General features: G+C 40.1%; 1 protein-coding gene across 2 annotated transcripts; it reads left to right on the top strand.

Annotated features, from left to right (window-relative positions):
- Positions 1-3,565: 3,565 nt before the first annotated feature.
- On the top strand, positions 3,566-19,760 carry meox1 (mesenchyme homeobox 1). Of its 2 annotated transcripts, XM_085169665.1 has the most exons (4): positions 3,566-6,610; positions 6,737-7,292; positions 12,726-12,898; positions 14,791-19,760. In XM_085169665.1, exons 2-4 carry the CDS (start codon positions 6,782-6,784, stop codon positions 14,911-14,913), a joined length of 807 nt encoding a protein of 268 aa, XP_085025791.1. In that variant the 5' UTR covers positions 3,566-6,610; positions 6,737-6,781; the 3' UTR covers positions 14,914-19,760. The 2 variants fall into 2 exon arrangements, with proteins under 2 accessions (XP_085025791.1, XP_085025790.1); XM_085169664.1 differs by having other exon boundaries at positions 3,566-7,292; positions 14,791-19,759.
- Positions 19,761-22,965: the final 3,205 nt, after the last annotated feature.

Below are 22,965 nucleotides of genomic sequence, written 5' to 3'. Positions count from 1 at the left end.
GTGGAAAAGGGAGTAAATAAATATAAATAAAATATTTTTTTGTTGAATTAATTCTTCATTTGCTGTTCTCTTGGTGTTTGGGTAGGATGTTTGGCTGCTGAGGTCATCACAATTAAATTGGGAAAAGATTGGCAATGTCACAAGAAAATCAAACCTGAGTTTAGTACTGTTTAGATGTTATATTTTACACTCAAAAAAATTCTTGATAATTTTTCTGGATAAAATAAAATCCACCTCTGTCTACCTGTGCTCATAGGGCTCTTAGCTAATGTTGACAACAAGACCTGGTCCATAAAAGACCATTGGCACCAAAAAGCACATGGATGTTTCAGACAGCTAGAAGTGCAGTCTAATGTCTATTTGTCACCAATAATATTCCGTCTCGGTCTCTGATTGGAAGAAGCACACACGTGGTCCGTTTTGCACAGAAGAATAGTCAAACAATGCATCAGAAGTGTCTTTTGTGTACAGCCTGAAGCAAAAACAAAAACTGTTGCTGTTGATTGTTGACCATTGCATTATGCCCATTACTCCCTTTGACTGGAATTTTAGGTTTAGTCAAGCCAGCTAACTCAAAAAAGCCAGGCCATGTTGAACTTTATTGACACCCCTAAGCTCCGTGCCTCAGAGCACCCATGTTCTTGTATTCTGTGGTTACACAAAAGCAGATTTTATGTTGTGATTTTGGTTCTTGGCTTTGGTTCCAGTAAGACATGTGTTCCCTTGTTTATCAGCTCCTATTTGTGTCCCAGCTGGACTGATGATATCTCAGTGTCATGGTTATTTAATCATGAAATTACTTAACGAGACAGAGTCAAACAAACCCAGAGACATTTAAGTGATTTTTTTTTTAACATTTGAAATATTATTTCAACATTATTCTTATTATGCTGTTTCCTTTCTTTATAGACTTTTACCAGATTTTACTCAAAATCCTTTCTACTATATTCATTCCACACTTGTTTTTCAAGACAGTAGCCGAGAAAAGGCTCCCACAGTCCAGTCAGACCCAGGTGAACATGAGGTCACAGGAGGTCATGCTGTCAGACTCAAGAGACTGATGGAGGGCTTTAATCCTGCCAGTGTCATGAAGATGGATCAGATGAAAACACACACACACACACACACACACACACACACACACACACACACACACACAAACATTCAATTCATATGGAAGTTTGCATCTATAGGGACATGACAGCAAAGCAGTCTTTTACAAATTCTGCATGTGTGTGTGCGTACTCGAGCTTTCTCTTATTCTCTCTCTTCTCTCAGTTTCTCTCTGTTTTGCACAAACACACACTCTTAAACACACACACGGAGCTAGACTGACAGAAACAGGTTGTCAGCAGGGTGAGGGGTGATGTGACTCATGTCCAGCTCATTCATCTGCAATGTGTGGTGCCTATGACTTCAGTCCACCGACTCATAGGCTTCTCAAAAACTCACCCCTTCACTTAAATAAACACAACGTTACAAGAAATGTTCACATGCATTACTAAATCGAATGTGTAAAACATTTTTCAACATAAACAAAACTTCAGTTTTTTAAAGGATAAGGCCGGTGATGGTATAGAGTTCTCCTATTGGAGACAAATCCATTGAAAAGTCCAAAACAAATGACAGTTTGTTTGATGGAGTCAGTCTTTAAAAGCTGGACACACGTCCTTCTCCATTTTGCATAACCCCCTAAAATTTCTGGACACCCAGTTTAGCAGTGTTGCTCACTACTGTGATAGTAAAGAGGATTGGATTCAGGTACAATGATTGTAAAAATCAGCTGATTTTCCATTTTTGTGTTGTTCGAATATTGGTTGACAGTTGTATGTTTGTGGGAAAATAGAAGATAAACTGCATGGCTTTTAGAATTGCAAAATGTAACAGTAAAATGAATTCGTTCCAATAAAATCAAGAGTAGCTGTAAAGTTAGGTAGTGAAATTTTAGAAAAGAGACACTGGCTCTTGGGCTCTGTCTTGCACTCTCACACTGCCTCTGTTTCTACAGGAAATAATACAAAGATTCCATTAATTTTTTCTGCAACAAAAAGTTAATTTCATCCATTCCAGCTCTAAATCTGACCCAAAAACACCACTGAGAGCACAGAACAAAGTTTGCTTTGCTTTAAAGGCCGGAGATGTGGATACATGCAGACTAGAAACACGGGGCATTTTCCAATCTAGAAGACAACAGCAAAGATTTCAGATGTGTTTTCACTAGGGGAAATACTCTACATTTCCCCTAGTGAAACATGTGTGGCGATGGAGGAATGGATGCTTGCTAGTAAGCAAGCTGTAAATTCTCCGGATGATTACCTGCTCTATTAACACACAAGCTCAATAGGACATTAGAAGGATGTTGCACTGGGGAGATGGTGAGGTAAAACCTAGCTGAAATTTCACAAAGATGTCCATGTAGTAGTAGATTGGGCTACAGTATGTGAGGCGTGGGAATTTTAGCAGTTCTCTTCTGAGCTCTATCGCAGCTACTGGGACATTTTTATAAACTGTAACCCTTTATACCTTTATAACCTTTAAAGTTAGTGACAAGATATGGCAGATTGGATGTAGAACAACCCTGAAAATGAATTTATTCTATCACAACTTATTGCACAAATCTAGTATGCATGGGCAAGAATGTCATGTATGTATTTATTACATTCAAGATGAATGGCATTAATTTTCTGAATGAATTCTAGTACCATATTTTTCGGACCATAAGGTGCACTGTCGATGAACGAGTCTGTTTTCATTCATAAGGTGCACCAGATTATAATGTGTGCATTAAGCAAAACAAAACAGTCAGATTAGTCAAATTTGACTCAACTTATTCTTCTTGCTTCTGTACCATTGATTCATTAATGTTGAATTCTCTTGCAGCTGCTCTATTCCCATGTTGTTTCAGTATATTAATGACTAATGTCGTATTGTGGATGGATTATCTCAGTTCTCCTGACTGGAGTTTGGTCCGTTGTGTAACAGTTGCTGTTGTAATGCAGTGTATGACCACATGGCGGCGCCTCCTGTCTCATGACTGGTGTGTCACCCCCTTTTTTGTTCTTCTTCGCACTCTCCCTGTAATGGATGCTCCCGTGTGTACGCGGACTAGTGTGATCTCGTGTAATGTGTGGTAGAGGTAGCACTTTTATTTTTGATATCGTAAATAAATGAGTACTTTTGGAAAGTCAGAAGCTGTTGCTCATTCGCTATCCACCTGCACACCTCCGTGGCTGGCTTCATCTCCACCGCACGTTACAATTGACAGCATCCTGCCATGCAATATCTTTTGTCCCTAACCATCCTGAACCCGTTAGCTTTTATTGAGTGGAAAAAAGTTGGCGTTAATCCTCCAGCTTCACTGTGTTTATGTTATGCTAACATAGCTGTGTCCCTAGCGATCGCGTAGCACATCATTATACACCAGCTAGGCCAACTTCAGTAACCCTGCAAACGCCACTGCTGTTTAGTTTTCTGTCTTCATTTATGTTGGAAGTGATAGCAGAGCTGTACGTTTTAATTTTTTCAGAAATCTCTTTAATTTTTTCAGAAACATAGAACATGTTATATCATGTTTAGGTGGAAACTAGCGAGCTAACTTCCTGCTAACTTCAAACTCCGTTAAATTTAATAAATTCTGTTTTCATGGATGCCTGGATGTTAAACTTAATTATTACACCTGGTAAAGCAGCAACGCTGATCATTTTATTAAAGATGAAAGAATTTAGACAGTTTGTGACTTTGGGACCTGAAATCGACAGAGTTTTGGACCCAGATTACTCCGCGAGGCTCCTAACTACGGCAGCCGTAATGCTCCAACAATATGTCAAGCGGTGCGGCTCCGTAGCTTACCAAAGTCGTACTAAAACATTTTTGACAGATTTTTGAGCGCCGTGTACCACATAAAATTGGTTCAAGTTCAGTAAGCACAAGCAGAATTCATACATAAGGGGCACTGGATTATAAGGCAATTTTTGAGAAAATTAAAGGATTTTGCGCCTTATATTGCGGAAAACAAGGTAATAGCTATTTATCCATACATTAATTTAGAGGTTTTGTGCAGTTTTAGAAAAGCATGTGTGGGATTTACAAAAGCTGCAGTATTTTCTAAAAACAGATTTAGTGACTTCATTTGAATATCAAGTACTAAATATAGGATTTTTTTTTTAATATCAGTACAATTAGCAGTGAATTGCATTTTTATATCAGTGTGCTTGAGTTTAAATATTCTCCTCTCTATATTTTGCACCTTACGAAAAGAACTCCCAGAAATACATGTGCAACTGGGAAAAGTGCAAAAATCTCTGAGTTCCCACCTCTTACATTGGTTTGGTGACTTCGCTGTCTTTGTAAAAACAGACAGTTTTTTTCTTTGCCAAAACCAAAAGCACAATATGTCAATAAATCTGGCCCTAAATCTCTTTTCTTACTCAGCAGGTCTGTTCATATACCAATTTAAATTGTATTTGTCAATAGAACAAAGCTATAACTCTTCAGGATCCAGATGTTTCCACATATTCATAAGCAGATATCTACTAATGTTTACTTGCTTGACTTTACTTCATACGGCTTTGTAGGCAAATTCATTTTATGCTGACCATTTCTGTATCCTTTAATGTCAAACACATAGCTTCTCACATTCACTGAAACACATAAAAATACCCTGCGTGTCTTCTTCTTGAAACACACGCACATGTGCGCTCTCTTAATGACGTAAATTTTCACATTGCACACACTCTCACAGACACACTAATTTATACTGACACACAGATGGCCTCTTCTTTGACCACAAATGTAGAGTAACTCCTGCTCCCTGCGGTGTGGCCAAGGCTCAGACTGCCAGTAAAAGCGAGGGATGCTTCATGGCTCAACAATTTGCTGGCTAAATGGAAAGGGTTTGGTGTGTGACCTCAAACACTCTCCTTTCTTCCTCTCCTTTTCCGTCTCACTTACTCTCTTCTCTTTTGTCCACTCCTGGTTTTGTTGCCCGTTTCCTAATCCGATTTAATGTCATTCCAACCTTTTATTTGTTGCTATGACGTTTTACTTATTATTTTTGTTTTGCGGCAACTGAATGAAATGTTCTCAAAAGCAGGTCAAATTATTTTCTAGTATTTAGAAAATGAAAAAGGGCAATTTCAACTGCTGTTTTTTCTTCACGGCTTCAAATCGGTTCTCCTTTAGCGTGCCTTGTGTCTTTATTAACATATTTATTTTCTCACTTCTTTTCCCACAGCTTCCAGCTCTCAGTTTTATTTTCAAGGTGCGATATGAGCGGTCAAGACCAGAGTGAGGACGCGTGAGGAAGGCAAGCAGCTCAGCTCGCAAATATGAGCAGTATGAAGAAAAACTGCATTTAAGTAAAGTGCGGTTCAGCGGGTTTATTGGGTAACAGTACGCTGAAATTGAATCCAAAATTTGGTTTAGCCAAAAAGGTTTAAATGGTATTAGAGACATTACTTCATGGGGAAGTGGCTTCTATCATGTGTAGCATGCAGAGATTAGAAATCAGCGATCAGAAAATTGAATAATTGCATCCTTGCTTCATCCAAATGCGGTTAATCTACATGTGATTGGTGTCGCAAACAATTGCTGCTGACGCTGCTTGACATCTCAGAGAGATTTAGTGAGAGATGCAGGATCACAAAATTAAAATGAACTGACAAAGAAACCCCCTCTCCCCTCCCAGTCACTGTGTTTGCTTAGGGGAAATATTAGATTGTATGTGTAAAATACGACGGTGAAATTTCATACTGTGTTTCAATAACGTGAGAAAACCTCAGGAGGTGTGAGCGCTCGAATAGTCAATATCAAATCCAGTTGTCCTTTAACCTCAAAGTTAAATAAGTCCAGCCAGGTGGATTTAGGTGTGTTGCAGTAATGTGCACACACACTTACACAGCCATAAAAACAGCACGAGGAAAAAAAGGAAAGACTTTTCAGATTGGAGAGGACAGGCAAGGATCAGGGGTGCAGAGGGAAAGGGTTACGGTTAACTTTCCTCTAAAGGGTGTCAAAAAAGGAACTAAATTGGGTGTCAGAAAGCACTAAGGAGTTGAAATAAGTCGGGGTCCCCCAGCTCCCATGTGGGTGGGTGCTTGCTTTATACTTTTCAGACAATGTCCCTTTAAAAGCACCACGTCTGGAAAGCCCATTAGATGTGCATATAAAATTTCCCCTGTGATTAATAGTTTGATGAGGCAGGGTTGGTTGGAGGGTACTACCAACATGTGGCCGGCAGGGCTCCTCCTCTGCAGTCTCACGTTACACTCCATAAACTTGCCACTCTTTCCCACCTATATGTTTAAAAAGGAGGAGGGCTCACTTGTCAAGAATGCCTTAGAAGAGTTGTGAAAACAGCCAGCCCGAGAACGGGAGTCATACAGTTGTGGATGCCGCTTTCCCGAAGAGTAGCAACTTGGTTAGATCTGGGAAGGAGAGAGGGTGTGTGTGAGAGCGACGCAGAAGGGAAAGCGTGTGAGAGTGTGTCAGGACCAGAGGCTCCAAAGGACGTCACGCACGCTCCCAGAGAGAGAGGGAAACGTGCTGTCACAGGAAGGTGTCTATCCTCACGTGCTCTGGGCTGTGGAAGAGTCAACAGCCTCTGACAGAAGTGAGTAGATGCAGTGAGACGATGGTGTTCATTTAGTCAGCTGAAGTGGATATTACTCAAAAGTGACAAAGATATCGATTTCTAGTCCTAACTTACTTTCTGAGAGAGGTTGAAATTCCTCGACAGGGAAAAGACTGCGCTCGAGATCGTGCGAAGGGTTTTTGCATCACGATGGATCAGCCGGCCAGCAGCTGCATGCGGAGCGCCCATCCCAGCAGCCCCATCTGGGGCTGCATGAGGAACCCTCACTCTGGGGTCCCAGGGGTGAATCTGCAGTCGCCCTACCAGCAGGCCCCGTTCTCCCTCCACCAGAAGCCTGAGTTCCTGGCCTACACAGATTTCTCCACCTCCTGCCTGGTGTCGAGCACGCCGCACGCAGCCTACCCTCGCGATGACAGACTGTACCAAGAGAGCCAAGGGGGTTACCAAAGAGCTGACTGGCAGTTCAACCAATGTGAGACTCGTGTGAGAGCACCTGAGGCCTGCCCGCCTGTCGCCCCTGCAGTAATAGGTGGCAGCGGCGGCGGCAGTGGGGCTGGAGGGCCTGAGCTGGACAGTGTAGGGGGGGACAGGCTTCCAGGCACCGTGCCCGGGTGTATGGAGGGAGAATACTCACCCCAGAGCGTGGCGTCGGCCGACTCGGACAAGAAGAGCTCCAATAAGAGGAAAAGAGATGTCACAGGTAAGCCAGCGAGCTGGGATCAAGGGGTGCCACCTGGTGTGTGTTGGTTTAAAAGTATAGGAGAACAGAAAAAACAGTGATCCCTACAGGCATTTGAAAGCAAATAGCCAAATTTAGGAGTGGTACAAAAATAAAGTAGACATATTCTTTTTGTGTTTTGGGTCTCTGATAAATTTCAGACTAAAAAAAAAAAACAAACACTTCCACAATTTTTTTCCTTTAGTTTTTATGCCAAACTACTGCACAGGTGCAAAAACAGATCAACTAAAAACAATATTTACGTCATTCTTACCTCACTGAAAATGAAGAAAATACGCATCAAGGTCAAGAATTCCTCCCGCGCCCTGTATCACAGCTGGCAATGACACAAATCCTCTGCATTTCCTCACCAAATCAGCCTTAAAGCAGCACACTCACACGGTCGCTATGTAAAAGGTGAGTAGGTGACGAGACTTTTGTGTTCAAGACACACTTTAAGTAGCAGTTGCATCCTCTTATTGTTCCAGCGCTTTCAAAAGGATGATTCATGAGGCATTTGAACTTTTCATTTTGCTGCTGTATCCGTTGGAAAAAGACCTTTGATTTATTACAGCAGGGCGCCATTAAAAATTATGATAAAAAAAACGAAGTTGGGTGTGAAGAGGAAAGCGTTTAAAGGCCTTTTGGGTATTTTGCGCTGTGTTTTTCTCCTGAACACAATCCTGTTGCGTATTGATTGCTGCTATGAATTTTTCAAGCAGATAAAAGGGTTGAAAAAAACTGTATTTTGTGATATTTCAATGTATTTAATTTAATTTTATACATTTTTCTTTCTAGATATTTCCTAAAAAATTCCCACAAAAAAGGACTTAATGTATTTTTATTCTCAAACATCAATGAGAAGTAATGCCCTTAGATAATTTCGCCTATCATATTTCACACTTGCTAATAGGACACAAAAGTAACAGATAGCCACGACAGGCCAATCCTAAAAGTTTCAGGCGAAACATTAGCAGCAGAACAACAGGCCAAAGGAAACATTTCGTTTTAAAGTGAATCTAAATGTGTGAAGGTTTTATTATGGGGACTGTCACCCTAGCAAAATAAAAACACATCCAGCACATATGGAGCGTTCATATTTCATTCGTAGACGTTTTTTGGTAAATTTATCCTGTAATAAACACAGTGCGTCTTACAGGAAAGAAAAATAAGCATCCATACTTTGGAAGAAATTTAACTTTTTACACATTTTAATATATATTTAAATTAAATTTTGTTATAGTGCTCAAGCAAGTGTGGCGTAATTGTTATTCATATAGCCAACACTCCACTTGCCAGACAAATATCAAAGAAATTAAAACAAAAGTTAAAAAAGGGGAACCCAAGACAAATACAAAAATAACGCTTAAATAAGAGCGATGAGTGTCCAGAAATGTTAATATTGAATTCAAACCACATAGAGAAGTACACTAGTGCATGTTGCTAAAGATGGTGTCATCTAAAGTGTCCAGTATTTAACCCTGACCTGTCCAAACATAACAGACCATGTCTGATTGTAAAGCGTGCAAATTTGGAAATACTACATGACCAATGCATGCAACAGACATGAGTCTAATTGAAAAAGAGGAGGCGAGGGAGCACCCCACACACCAGCCCACTCCACCCACCCTCCTTTTTTTTTTTTTTTTTTTTACCTTATTGTAACCTCCACTCTCTACGCTGAAAACATGCCAGACCACGTCTGGTAAAATCACTTTCCTGTGAGCCCACTTCTTACATTCTTATCCATTGACATTTTCCTGTCGTTAAGCCGTAACATAATCTCCCACTGAGTGCATGCAACATGTCCGACCACTGCATCAGTTCTGGGTTTTAGAAAAGAACCATTCACTTTTTCGAATTGACTAGCTGGTAGGAGAGCATATATTAGGAAAATGTCCTGAAGGCATTCACATTACATGCACATACATAGCAGCTGCTATACGGTCTGCTTCTGTGTATTTGTTCTGATATGGAAATGTGGTGCACTCGGGTAAAGTTTCCAAATGTTTAAAACCAAAATGATATGATCTGACATTGACTGCAATCCAACATTTGACCATCATAACACTGTGTGATATTTAACAGGGATGCTGTTATAAACATTTGACTGTTGCTGGCCTTAAAATCAATATGGTTTTGATATTAAATTTTAAGGTCTGACATGCATGAAAAGGAGTTCTGCACCATTACAAAATGAGCGTGTTAACACTTAACACAGTAACTGTTAGCAAATATACTTCCTCTAACAGCTTGGTTTTGCTACATGCATTTTGCTTTTTCAACAATTTAACTGCTTCTGTGAACCATCCATATACAAACAAGCAATAAATGTATACTATAAAGCACTGCAAAATGATTCTACACATGCCAAAAATGATTTTTCAGGTAGGTGTAAAAATGTTTTTAAAAAAATATTTTTTAAAGCTGCTGATTTTGATCAAATGCAGCATAATCTGCACAAATGTACATCATACCTAGGGGTCCATGACCATAAGCCAAGGGTATAACAGCCAGAAAAATAGAAAATTGTGCTCAGTTACTGGAAATGTACGACCATAAAATCTTTGGCTTGATAGAAAGATATACTGTTGCCCATCGCATCACAAGCTTATGAAGTATTTTGGTTAAAATATCTTAGAATACAAATAGTTTGCAATTATATATAATCTCTATTAGGATTAGGACGATGAATAAGGTTCTTGCTAAATGTTATTCCTTTAATAAATGCCTAGTAAGTTTGAGCACCATTCTCATAAAGTGCTGTAATAAGAAATTAAACCTTTATTAACTGAGAACAGTTTAAAGATGCTATCTAAAGGGGTTAAAATAAACGTTAGCCAATAAACTGTCTTAATGCATTGTGAAATTCAGCGTTGAACTTTAGCACACACATTTTTGCGATCAGTAGTTTTCGCCTGGGGTTTTCTGCTTTAAAACAATCACTAATTTACAACAACTTTAATTCAGTCCTGATGAAGACAAACTCCTTTTGCACCATCCACCCAGAAAGGCACCAAATGCTGTTTTGCCTTTGGGAGACCCCGCTGTGTGCAGAAGCCCTCTCCCTGCTAGTTTATGGCCTCTGGCTGTGCAGGATATTTATTGGGGGCCTGTTTGGTGAGAGCCAGTATGTGCCCTGCCAGGTGTTCAAAGCAGCTAAACCTGTCTTGGGAAATTTCAAGAGTCGGCACACTTGAGGATGCCCGTCGTTATTGATACTCGAACCACAAAAACAAATCTTTTTTTTCCTAACAAACCACATGGCACATCGGGCGTTTGTACACAAAAACTACACGTGTGCACAAACACTGTATGTCCTGGTTTGCCCAGTCACATCTGGCCCAGGTGCTGCAGTCCATTTCACATTCTGGCACGCTGCTCTGGCAAGCACAGAGCAGAACTTCTCACTTTGACAAATTAGAACCATTTTCTGGTGATTACATCAGCTGCTGGTGTCTCTACGCCTGCACAATTATTACCGAAACTCTTTCCCTTCAATACACAGGAGAGGTTTTACTTAAAGGTAAATCAACCAGCTTTCATATATGTTTATCCTGTTAATGAGGTTTAAAATTTGGCCATTTTTCTAAGCTATGTGAGAAATGCAGGGAAATATATAAATGTATAAACCGCAGCCAATTGTTTCTTGAATAATCTTAGGCTGTGGGTTTTCTGACTGCCACATTCACAGAGATATCTCAAGGCTTTTTTTTCTGATGCTTGCTGTCATGTAAAGATGAGTTAATGTGAATCTGCCCCGAGCGCTCCCACGGGGACTGTTCTGACACACACACCCACACCGATGTAGCACTCCGACCTGGACACATCCGCACCTTTGTTCTTTTGTTAGAGGCTTTAACGATGTTCCGCTGCATTCCTCCACTAACTTAGGCCCTCTGTGGCTGGTTTGGTGGCCCCTGCCCTGTGCCGATACGCTCTTACATACATAAATCGCGAAGGAATGTTTAGAGGAAGACATTTGCACTTACAGCATGTGTTCATGAACAGACAAATAAGGGGAAATAAGCAGCAAAAAATAACCCCGGCATGCGCAGGTTGCAGGTGTACGCCACTCGTGAGGCCAGGTCATGGTGGTCTCTTTTAAAAGTGCTGGTTTTAGTGTTTACTATATGAGGGGCCACCCTTTAAAGAGCCTTTGGAGTTATGGTTTGTTGGTTGAAAAGGGTCTTGGGGTCAGTTTAATTGCGAACTAGAGGCCAGTCACAAAATGAGTGGGGAGCTAATTTAAATCAGATTAGCTGTGAATGATAGGAAGATGAAGGGTCTCCAGGTCAAGTAGCACACTTGCATGTGTAGCTGCTTGTGAAGAAAGGGGATGCTGATCGTTTTTATTTAGTTTTAAACAAAAATTATGGGATCGTACAGATCATTTATTACCTTCACTGCAAACAGCTTTAAAGCATTGGTTTCCTTGTGTCACCTGACTTTCCCTTTAAGTTGATCCAAACAGACTCATAGAGAAAGCCATCAACACAGCTTCTTAATGTCCAAATATTCCTATCTGAATTTATGTATACCACTATTCCTTATTGAGCACTTTCAGCTGTTTCTGCATAATTTTCTCTTCAATCTTTATTGTTATTCATGATTTTAGCAGAAAATTAGCTATAATTTTCAATTTATTCATTTTAGCTTGCTATTATTATTATTAAACTATGTACAATATTTAGTCTAGGTACAAAATTATTTATAATTATAGCCAATTTCTTCTATTAGTCTATTATTTATCTAGTATGTTAAGTTAAAATTTTATTTGATGAGCCACATTTTAGCTAACAATTTCAATTTGGTAGCCATCCTATTAACTAAGAAAATATTCATAACCTTAGCTTGCCACTGAAACTATTTTTCACAATGTTTAGCTAGCTAAAGGTATTAACTGGCAGACACACCAACACGCAAAATCTTCTAATTTTTACTGATAATTTTAATCTTTTAAGCTTCGATTCTTATTGGCCGTTAGGCTTACTCTTCTATTTTACTGATTTATGCCGTTATGTTTGCTGGATAGTGGCTCCCTTGTGTAGTGGTTAATATTTTTACATAACCTAATACACAAAAGGTCTGCAATTCAAAACTAGGAAGAGAGACAAATCCTTGGAAGGGTTGCATAAGAAAGGGCATCTGGTGTAAAAATCTGTGCCAAATCAAATATGTGGATCCACCCACTGTGGCGACCCCTTGGGAGCAGCTGAAAAAAGCTATGCCTTTACTTTGACTTTTGATTAATAGTCATTTCTTCACTCAAATTTCAATTCATAAATAGTTCTGTTTTTTTTTCATCTGTCGACAAACCCATTAGGATACTTTGACACCTGATTGGGAATCTCTGGTTTAAAGGAATAAACTGGCAAATGGCTCGCACTCTATGAAATGCCTTTCTCTTTTCAGATATCCAGGAGTCCAGCTTTAAGGTGGACTCCAGCTGCAAGGCAAGAAAAGAGCGCACAGCATTCACCAAGGAGCAGCTGAGAGAACTGGAGGCAGAGTTCACCCACCATAACTACCTGACCAGGCTGCGTCGCTACGAGATCGCTGTAAACCTGGACCTCACAGAGAGACAGGTACGACACTTTTTCCTAATATACAATTTCCAGCGTGGCAGGATGAACCATAATGTTATCGTTCCACATCAACATCATACAACATCTTGGAACATATTGGAAAGCCTTAATGTCTGTCCTTCCCCTGTACTAAATACCAATGCATAAACATAGCGGCATTTGAATTACAATGAACATGTTTTTTCCACAGTAGTTTTCATTCTGTGGTTCTAGCAGAATGACATGCAGCTTTAATGAGTGGGTGGCAGCTCCAGACTCGATGAAATCGGGCGAACATGTGTCGATGCTGCTGGATCAAACCCCGGTCTGCTTGTCAAGCCACTGTCCCTCTCAGCTCCTTCTAATGAGGCCGTGGTGCCACAGTGACCACACATGCTGCCGTCTGCTCCTAAATCTATTTCCCAGATCCCTAAAAAACACACACACATGCATGGACAGAAATGTTCACACACAGCCAGGTTCCATCTTCGCTCAGGGCTCCCACTGCAACCAGCGCTTTCCAATTCATCCTACATGCTTTGGCAGTTTGCCGTCCTTTCAATCAGTCCTGAGTAATGGACAGGCTGAGGTTTATCTGAATCCCAGAGCTGTAGGGGAGGACACTTCTAGTGGGATGTGCAGGGGTCACCTAAGGCTTCCTTGAATTGTGCACACACAGGTTGGAGTTAATTTGAATCTATTTGAGAGAGTTTAGTTTATCATTTTAAGGGAAATAAACCTGTGCTTTTGTCTGCAAATTGACATAATCAAGTAGTTTAAAAACGTAATAACTGCGTATGCATAGCCTGGTTATAACTTAAGGTTTATTTTCTTTAAAATGCATGTATTTCTCTCTGCCATGGAGCATCCCACACACAATTCTTCTGTTGTAAATACTCACTACCGCACCAAATCCGCAGCTAACAATGGTCTTCAAAATGTATTGTTTCCTCCACTGTGAATAATGTTAACTAAAATGTAAAAGCCCCAGCTGTTTGAGGCACCAACTGTATTAGAGACCTACTGATAAAGGCTTAAGTAAGACATTTTCTAAAGCTTTAAATAAACTATCTTGGTCACAGACTTAACAAATGCTCACTCTTCATTTTTTTTTTTTTTCCTGTCAGTTTTTCTCCGTAATTTTCCCAGGTGTCGGGAAGTGTGTGTTTTTGCAGCTATTTATGTCTGGATAGTTAAAATATGAGCTCATTCTCATTTTTGAACAGCGCAAAGATACAGATGAGCACTGTCCACACCACAAGTACAGTAAACTCACATCCTGTGTAGGCTGACTTCCTGACAGTTGACTTTTTTGACCCGCTGTCTATACGATACTCTCTCCCTCCATTTGGAGTGATTTTGCAGCCAGGCCTCAGTGCTTTGTACTGACAAGCCGTGCTCCCTGCAAGGCCAATGCAAACCAAGTGAATTTATAATCTGTGCTGGGAGATTTGTGGAGGATTATTTGTCTATTTTTTTGCTGACCGTGCTGTAAATTTTGCTAAAAATTGCAAACTGGAGAGAAAAGCCACAGTGATCCTGTTACACGTTCAAATATGGTTAAAAAATTCAAAGTACTGTGAGAAGGTATCTGGTTTAGATTTGTATTGTCCTAAGACCACAGCCTTTATTCGTAGTGCTAAGTGTTTATACTACTAGATCTACTATTGTTCTTTTCAATTAATGATCTATACAAATCTAAAAATGTTTAAATTCTTTAGCTAAAGTCATTCAGTTTTTGATCACAAAAGACAAAGAATACTGTGAAATCAACCTTTGACATCTTAGCAATTTTGCCCCTAATCCACAATTAACTACATTAATTTACCTCAAAAGGTAACGACTAACTAACGACTTTGAAGAGTCATCATTCTATATGCTAATTTAATATTTCCTGTGTTTTTCCACTACAGGTTAAAGTTTGGTTCCAGAATCGGCGAATGAAGTGGAAGAGAGTGAAGGGAGGACAATCGGCTTCGCCCAACGAGCTGGAAAATGACGACATAGACTCAGCTGCTTCACCCAGCTCTGAATGATGTTTTTTAAAAAATTGTCTTCGGACAAAAAAAAGAAGAAGAAAAAAATAACGAGGCCTGCGCTCAACTGGACACCAACGCAACCTTTGATTTTATGGAAAGTTGGCTCCAGGAACCAAATAATTCCAGAGACTTTTTCATTCCCAAGAAGAAAACACCAAGCATCCGTCCCTGTTTTCTGTTGTAAATAGTTGATTTATGTCCATAATGAACTGTATTTTCATACAACTTTGATAAATACTCCATTTAAGAGGCCCACTCTTGATACTCGTGATCGTTGTATATTAGTGACAAAGTCCATACAGCAGCTTAAGGCTAGTGATGACATATCAGCCCATGATGTGATTGTGTTTGAGGTCCTCCCCTTTGCTTCCAGTATTGTAATCATGGCCTTTGACGCTTGACTACAACCACCTGGGAAAACTCAGACTGCACGAGTGTTGCCAAGGCATAAGTGCCTCCGAATCAGATTTTTTTCTTTTTTCATTTTAAGAGTTTCTTTTCCTAGAATATAGTTTTTTGGGTTTTTTTTTCTTTTCAGTAAGGCATTTTTACTACGTTTTATACCATTTGAATGTTGTTGATAAAACACAGATGTTGACTGTTTCTGCAAATAAAATAAATCATCTGTTGCAAAATGGGAAACATATTGGTAATTTCTTCCACCTGCAACAGTTGAGTTATGACTGGACAGTAGGTACAGTAGATGTGTATTTTTGGCAGATGGTTTTATTATGTGTGACTATAATTTCTAAAAGCAAAATAATTACTGATACTTCAGTTTGCTTCCATTTGCTATTTCTGTTGGCAGGGGAAAGCAGAAGTATTAAATAGTTTGCATGTGTGTGCACTTAAAGGATGCAGCGAAATATTGTAGCTATATCAAACACTGTGGTGCACTTATTTAAACTATCAGTGTTTTGTACCATGATTTAAAATGATGACTCTTCTTCTTGTGCAAGGGCTAAAGAAATAGCACACAAAAAAATATTTTTTGCTAAATCTAACAAACAAAACTGCACCAATCAATATTCTTAATCGGTCCGTTTATCAGTGAGTATACAATATAATGCAACCAAATAGGAATGAACTCATAAGCCTGTCCTTTGACCATGTAATCAAAGAGCAGTTTTTAATTTTAATTTAATGCATTTTAATGTTTTTAACATGACAAACAGGAAGCATAATTAGTTATGAGCCACATGGCCACTGTGTACTAAAGTCAACACCCTGCAGCTCCTGTTTGCATGCTGCATATATGTGCCAGCTGTGTGACCACTGATTAAATATACACAGGACAGTGTTGTTCTATGGTATTGGGCTATTTTATGTCAGATTATATACCTGAGCATTACTATGACAAAAACATTGACCTGATCATCAAATTTATCAATGCTATCTACTACTGTATATCACTTTTATTTCAGACTTTTTTAATTCTTGGCTAAATTTAACTTGCAAGATAGCCCATTCAACCACTGTTTTATAAATAACGGCTATAGTAAGCGAAACACTGGTGACGTTGTAACCCAAGACCTTAGAAACTGAATAACATTCCTCACTCTAAGCGACTAAGAGTGAAATAATCACTGGTGACAGCAATTGGGTGGGACCAAGAGAAACCTTTCTCAACTTCCAAGCAATTGCAACAACTACCAAATACAGCAAGGAATACAGCTGATTGACATATGACCTGGTAGTAAATATGTTAGAGGATTACCCAGGCAATCAGGGCCTGCAATGTCCACAAGCATCCAGCTGTCAGCTGCAAAGCGGCGTGCAATTAGCAAACCATTTCCAGTATATAAGAAGCTTAAAGTTAGGCAACTTCTGAGCTAGCTGTAACTTAGCTACCACAGCCACTGTTGTGTATTTGTGACTGGCTAAATAGGCCAATCACAAATACATACACACACACACACACACACACATAAAAAAAAATAAAAAAAACATGCCTTATGCTGTATTGATAGTAATCCATATTTTTCTTTTACCTTGGTAAGGAGGAAAACAAACCCTGTTATTCCTAGCTTTTCCGACTTTCCGATTAGAACTCGCTCAACTTGTGAGTGATGTCATTCCCAGCTCAAACTTCCGAGGTAAACGGAATGCAGCATAACTTGTCTTTTCACTAAAATCTAAAATCAGGATAGTTTTTGTTTTTGGAGAGTTTGTGTTGGAATTTGCATTGGAACCTGTGTTGCACTTGGAGCCAGTCATTTGTTGACATTAGCGATTGTTCCATTTAAAAGCTAACATTGGCTAATATTGCTAATGAGTGTTGGAAACTGGAAGCGGAAGAGAAGTCTTGACTCAAGGTAATTAACATCACATGCTTTGGATATTCATGGCAATTCACATAGAAATACACATAGAAATAACACTGGCTGTTTCTGTTTTTTATGTTTAATCCATTCACATCGCCAATAAAAGTGTTTAATCCACAAAAATGCTGCTAACACAGCCCTAATGTTGCTTTTGGCCTTGGTAATTTGGTGCATTCACACTGATGCCATGCCTTGTTTTCAGCAGCAGGCAGTCTCCTACATACAAAGTCATTTTGTGTCAACATGATGTCAGCCTGAATTATGAATTCATTTATTTTGATAATGAGGCTAAAAGCATTCATGTAAATGTGCAGATATGTGTGCATTGTGACCTCATGGGCAATGGTTACATGGTCCCAGGTGCAGTGAAACGGTTACAATATAACAGGGTCTCTCCAAGAAAACCTCATCAAGAAGGATTATGTAGTCCATGGGCAGTCCTGCAACCTCCAACGTCCCACCTGATGATGGCATAATTATCTTCATTAATATCTCAAATGCAGGTCGGATATCCCTGAGGTCAGATTGGAATCAGCTCTCATCAACGCCCACACAGATCCTGTCTATATAGCACGGTAATCCTTAAGAATGTTTTCATAGTGGCAAGTGGTCTCCCGTAGACCCAACACAGATCACGGTGATTGGTCTACAGTGACCTGAAAAGCACTGGCGGAGCTATAAGTGGATGTGAGTATGTTTGAGCGTCTGAATAGGAACATTCATTTTTGCACACCATCACTGTCATTCCAGTGAGCTCACAAAGGGTCATTAACCTGACAAGGTGGAGTCAAGCTCCAAAAGCTAAAGTATTTGGCCCCTACACACTATTTTCAACGGAAGCATCTGGATGGGGCCAATTTGATCTCAACCTGAGTGGAACCTAGACAAACCCACGCACGGGGCCCTGAGGACGAGTGGAAAACAAAAAAGAAAGAAGGAGAAAAAAAATGCTGGCTTACCACTTGTGTATGATGGAAAAGGGAAATAATAGGTGGGTATGGGTGAAAAGACGCCTTCTCAAGTACAGGATGTTGTTGTAGCAGGTAGCCAGTCATCCAATTTCCTGCTTCCCAAAGAAAACAAGAGCTCGAGCATAGGAGTCCTCAGACTTACAATGGTGGGCCTATGCTCAGACTCCGGCCAACCAAACAAAGCCTTCAGAGGTTACTGCCCTTTTTGCTGGTCTGCAGGGACCGGAGTTAGTGGGAGGGTGGGATGGTTGTTCCACACACATACACAGAGTTGGGGTCAAGTGTTACTGTACGTCTGACCCCTTTGGGCCCCCCGCTGCAGCTGCTGGGGGGGAATTACTCCAAGTCGATCCCGTGCCCATTTCCCCCCCGTTGCTTATCCTCTATTAGGGTCTATTATTGTATTAGTGGTAATAGCAGTCAAAATAAACCATGTCCAATTGTAATGATAGTATTAATATCAGCAGTGTAAACTAATGAAGCTGGAATGTTGTTTTTTGACCATGGTGGTTCCTTTTAAATACACTGGGGTGGCCAAATTTATGGATTAGATTTAATTTGGTGGTGTTGTGATTGTGGGATTTTTAGCCTTGCCAAAACACCCAAGCAGTCAGAATGAAATAGGTTTTCCTTTCCCCTTCGATCTGCAGGAGAACAGTTCATCTATACCTTAACAAATATGTCTAAACATATTTTCTTACACTGCCGTTTTCCTCTACGCCGTGTTCTATTTTTATGTATATAATCCGACTTGTAGATGTGCAAATTGAGAGAACACGTTTCTAAGAATATCACTCCAATGCTGCGTCCAGCTGACCGTCGACCAAATTGAAGCCACCAAAAATAAGGATGGATGGTGTCCCAGAAATTTCTCCTCTGCTGTGATTATAAAAGCAGATTCAGTTGCAGGAAACATTCTTGAAATAACTCCTCTTCTTTGAACACAACCTTCTCTGTGGGCAAAGAGCAATAAGAAAACATTCGTCAGAGTTCGAAGCAGTCACTGACCTCACCCTCAGCACTCAACAGGCATATTCTTAACTTTCAACATACGGAAGGTATTGCCACTAAAAGCACAGATTACCAGAGATTTCAGCCAAATGCAGAATTTAAGCGAGCTCTCCAGCAGACCGCGTCACCAACACAAAGCTAAAAATGTTGCATTTATGGACAAATTCAACATGCAGCTGTACTACAACATTTCCATTTTTACAGATTTCCAATTGTGAGTCATTCAGCTAAATGAAAAAAGATGGCACACACCTCAAAACCTTTAAAAATATAGGCGATGACAGCCTAGTAGTTATTTAGTAGTTATTGGATTGAACCATAATTCAGTTCACTGTCTATAATTCAACATTATCTAAATGATGCAGAAGGGTTACATGACAGACTCTTTTGTGTTGTTGATTTTTTGTAAAGTGGACATTTCAGATGTTTTTCCAACTGACTTTGATCATTTTGTTGTGAAAAGCCAAGAACACTACATCACCAGTACAATACTAAAGCTAATTATCATCTTCATATGCATTTCAGAACTTAAATCCAAGTCCTTATTAGCTTTTTGGAGATCAGCAGAAATCTTTTTGTACGGTATATAGCAAATAAGTTGTTTTTTTTATTTAATTTTATTTTCTATTAGTTTTTTTTTCTTTTTGGGGCCTCTTGTTTATGTTGGTGCTGTTGTCATCGGTCCACAACTTCCATTTTAAGTGGAACGTCAGAAATCCAGAGTTCCCAGTCAGAATTTTTAGCCGAAACCAACCCCCCCAAGTCGTATTTCCCACTTGAAAATTTGGAGAACCCACATATTAATTTTACCACTGTTGTGTATTCGTCCATCCATCTATCCCTCCTTTGTGGGCCCAGCAGTCTAAGCAGAAAAGCCTATACCTCTGTCTCTCTACCCACCTCTTTGAGCTCATCCAAGGCGATACCAAGGCTTTCCCATGCCAGATAAAAGATATAATTCCTTTAGTGTTTACTGGATCTTCCCTGGAGCCTCATTCCAGTAGGACAAGACAGAAACACCTCACCCAGAAGGTATCCAGGAAGCATCCTACTCAGATCTCCAGGGAGAGCCCAGCCACACTTCTGAGGAAAGCATTTCTATACACAATCCTATTCTTTCAGTCACTACCTGGAGCTCATGGACCGCAGGTCCCAGGAGGTTTTGAGTCAATAGCTTCATTGCATTAATTTGAAACTATATATACTAGTTTCCAGCACAAAGAAATGGGCATTGTGTTGTACTCCAGTGCTACTGGTAGATGAACAGCTGTAGCTTGCTAGGAAGCAAAAAAAACCTATATTGCTTTTCTGAATACTATTACTACTTGTGATGTCACTCCCAGTACCTTCATCTTCCCAGGTAAAAGGAACACAGCAAAATATAACAAACGTCTTGGTAGTGATTTGAAACCGAGTGGCAAACAGAATTAAAACTAACCCCTATAGTTATTGTGAATAATCACACTGTTGTCTGTGATTAAGCTGGCAGCAAAGTACGAACATCAGGCATGCTCGCTATCAAGCACTGAGGGAACACGTACACAGCTAAGCTTTTACTTGCTCTTAGAGGCTGCAGGGGCCTTGACTTTTTTATTCAAACATCCAACTCAAGACTCCAAATGAATGTAAACTGCCTTAAAATACACATTTTCTTTTTGTTTGTTTGCTTGTTAGTTTAATATTTGCTCACATCTTCACAATTAAACTATCATCTCAACTTGATTCTTTAGGAAGCGGTGCACTCTCACCTGTGCTGCACAGAAAAATGTTTATTTTACAAACCCAGCGCTCTGATAGCCTCCGGCAGTTCTTGGAGGGAAAACGCTTGATGGATCGCCGGAGGTGTGAAGGTCAGCTCTACAAGAGGTGACCGTAGAAATTAAAGCATGTCCTTCTCCTACTGGTCCCTGTGATGTGGTCCATGAGCTCCATCTGCACACTGTTATTGTGTCCAGGCGGCACCTCGCGGGTCACATCAAAGAGTCTTTCTACTAAATTTGATAGGCTGATAAGGAAGGACGCTGCTGTGCAACCACGAGGCAAAGAGAGTTTAAGATAACATCCCAATGGAATAATATTGAAGTGGTCCATCTGACTGAACATGTGTCTCTGCATGTTTAATATATAAATGAAAAAATGAAATATGAGTGGTTATATTCTGGTGCCTAATTGTCTTTGACAGACTTGTCCAACAGGACCTTGGGAATGCTCAGCAGACAGTCTTCTGTCTTTAAACTCTGAGTCTTGTTAATTCTCATCTTTTTAAATATGACAGCAAGAGTTTCAACCAGACATGTGCATCTCTTTCCCTGCATTGGGCTGCAGAAGATGACAGCACGCTGGAGTTTGTCAAAAGAAACGGACCCATGAGAAACTCAGCGTAACAAGGCTGTTCTCCTTTCTTCCTGGATGTCTGCGCTGCCTTCTTCTCTGCACTCCTGCATCAAGTTACCTTGGAGTAGCTGGGAGCAGTGGATATAACATCCTCTTCTTCTTTTCAACCTTATTGTTAATCTGTTTCTCTGTTTCAGCCTCTCTGTTGTTCGTGTCTGGTTTTTTTTAGCTTGTCACACATGTACAACCAAAACCACCAAACAGCAAGAACGGGAGGAGGAAGTAAGCACGTCTTCCGCACATCCTCCCAAGACAGCCGTTGTGTTGAAGGAGGCATACAAGCAGCGCGTGTTTGCTTGTCAGTCTGTACCTGAGGGTATGCGAGCAAGCCCTACATGTAGACTCATGTGTATTCAGTTGGACGAAATCAGCAGTGGACACTGATTCAGCTTGCCTCCGCTCATCCTTCTCTCCCAAGCCCCTTGTCTCCGGTGATTAGCGACTCCTACAGGAGCTATAAATCTCAGATTTCCATTTCACAATCAGTCAAGACTGGCCAAAACTGAGGAGCTGCACAACGTTAAATTATCTGAGACTTCCTGCAAAGGCTCCTTTTGGATGCTGCATCTTAAGCGAAGTGGATACCAGAGCCTAAGGTCGTGGGATTCTTGTCTATGGCTCCCTTTGCTTGGTACTTTTGACCTGCCTGGTTTGAAACCAAGAAATCCAGAAGCAGTTTAGCTCTGAAAATCATCACACAGAGGAATACTCAATCATAGTGTTTGCTAAGCAAAGAGAACACAGAAGGCCTTGTTCACCTGAAACCACACAGTAACAAAACCTGGAGAGTGAGGCTTTGCTGTTTAGCTCAAAGACATCTGCAAAACTAGTAAAACGCAAATTCCAGTTTCAGATCTGGCACTACAGGACATCTCTGATCTTTTTCAAACCGCATCTGAACAAAAAAAAAAATCAGTTATGATGGCAGTACCTTACAAATAGATTCATAAAACCAAACTCCCACTTCTTTGTGTCTTCTGTCCTGTGTTCAAGATGTCTTGGCCTAGTAGTGGAGCATAGTTTAAGATCTCCTTCATTAGACCCAAATAAATTTAGTGCTATACCTGATCTTTATAAAAGTGTGTTCAAACTGACAGAAAAACTGAATTTACACTGAAAAAGATGTGACTGAAGACAAACATTTTACACGTATCTTCAGATTTTATCTCCTCAATTAAAGTTCCAAGATACAACAAATGTTTCGTTAGCATAAAATGTACATTAAACTGAGTAGTACTAACCAACTAGGAACAGTGACCATATAGAAGTACGCCGCTACGTAAAAGTCTTGAGCGACGCCTCATTTGTTGACTTTTTTCCTTCCAAAGACACAGACTGTTTTTTTTCTT

This window comes from Neolamprologus multifasciatus, chromosome 8 (genome assembly GCF_963576455.1).
Source record: "Neolamprologus multifasciatus chromosome 8, fNeoMul1.2, whole genome shotgun sequence".
NCBI lineage: Eukaryota > Metazoa > Chordata > Actinopteri > Cichliformes > Cichlidae > Neolamprologus > Neolamprologus multifasciatus.
Note: the sequence above shows the minus strand (reverse complement) of the source record. Positions and strands in the feature narration are given on the sequence as shown.